At 29.2% G+C, this 1,669-nt stretch overlaps 1 protein-coding gene across 1 annotated transcript; it reads left to right on the top strand.

Moving 5' to 3' along the window:
- Positions 1 to 387: 387 nt before the first annotated feature.
- Positions 388 to 1,040, top strand: LOC100500178 (uncharacterized). Its single transcript, NM_001251102.2, is given in 2 exon segments — positions 388 to 802; positions 896 to 1,040. Coding segments are annotated over 2 exon segments (360 nt in total). The 5' UTR covers positions 388 to 452; the 3' UTR covers positions 906 to 1,040.
- Positions 1,041 to 1,669: the final 629 nt, after the last annotated feature.

The following is a 1,669-nucleotide window of genomic DNA, read 5'->3' as shown; positions in this document are numbered from 1 at the left end:
GTTCTATATTTAATTGAGATATTCAGTGAACTTTTAATTTGAGAATAAAATAATTTTTATATTTAAGTTTCATAAATAAAAAATAAAATATTTATTTTTTTAAAAGATAAATTATCATTTGTTTTGCACCAACGGATGTGAAAAATTAAATTCCTAAAACAAACATAAATTCTAATGCTATCACAATTCAAAACCATTAAAGCAAAACAGGAGTATGAACAAAATACAACCTATACATTACCATTTTCTATGGTCTATCTAAACCACACTGCAAGTATTAAAAAAAATAAGAAATCAAAATTCATAACCACTGCTCACATCATCAAGGTTGACAAATGTACCACATTTGTAACCATATAATGAACATCTCCCTCAACCCTTTCATCCATCCACATCAAAACACAAGTGAATTCTAGAAAAGTTCATTGAGAAATAGAAACTATCTTCACAAAATGAAGAAAGTGTTTGTAGCATTCTTAACACTGCAAGTTGTATTAGTCCTTACAATTATAGCTGCAGAGCCAGCAGGGAAGGGCTACAATTGTGAAAAGGCAAAAAGCTCAGTGACACCATGCATAAAATACCTCACTAGTAAAGTTGATACCCCTTCAGCTGCATGTTGCAATGGTGTCAAGGAAGTGAAATCATCAGCACCAACCAAAGATGAAAAAATTGCTGCATGTCAGTGCCTTAAAGAAGTAACAACTCACATTCCTAACTTAAAGGAAGACAGAGCCACTGCACTTCCTAAACAATGTGGTGTTGATGTGGGTTTTCTCATCACCAAGAAGAACTGTAGCAGGTAAACTTTATTTTCTTTTTTTTGTTAAAAAATTAATCTATACATGTTAATAGCCATCATTATTTTACTTTCATTGGTATTTTTTTCCCACAGCATTGCTTGAGCAAATGGCAGAGGAGGAAATAGTACATTAAAAAGGAGGGATGCTTGTAAGTAGTTTTCGTGTAAAAAATAAAAGAGTTTGTTGAATTTATGTGGAACAAGCATTTAATGATTAATGACTATTTCCATTTGTTCTTATCCATACATCTTCGTCATTGAGATTAATTGTGTTTAATTAACTAAGATGAATAAGTTGTATTCAATGCTTGAGATTAAGGATTCCCCAGCCTAAATAAATTAGTTAAAAATGAAATCATGCAAAATTAAGTTATCATCTCATGATACGTATGTTGGGATTATAATAATACGCAGCAAAATATTAAAATCTTAAAAACTCTCCTTTTCTTATGGCAACCTAACTAAAAAAAATAATCTAGCGAAGTTAATTTCAACAATGATAGCCATAAAAAAAATGTAAAAGTAAAATAAGAAGACATCAAAATGTAATGCTGAAAACTTCCCTCGATGTGAGAGAATAAAAATCACATGATCTAATCTAAAATATCTTTCACAATATAAAATAAACTTAATCCCACATTTGATACTTTTTTAAAACAACATTTCAAGTATCAATTAAGTCCCTCTTTATTGATGTGATTTGTTTAACCGGTGTTATCCATGAATAAGACTTAAAATAAATTTTGAATGAGACCCTTTATTACTCTAAATTAGATTATATATTAGCTATTTTTGTTAACATATATGGCCTTTTTTATTTTATTATAAAAATTAATAGCGAATAATCTTGGTTGGTAAACTTAAAGC

Source organism: Glycine max, chromosome 14 (genome assembly GCF_000004515.6).
Source record: "Glycine max cultivar Williams 82 chromosome 14, Glycine_max_v4.0, whole genome shotgun sequence".
Classification (NCBI taxonomy): Eukaryota; Viridiplantae; Streptophyta; class Magnoliopsida; order Fabales; family Fabaceae; genus Glycine; species Glycine max.
Note: the sequence above shows the minus strand (reverse complement) of the source record. Positions and strands in the feature narration are given on the sequence as shown.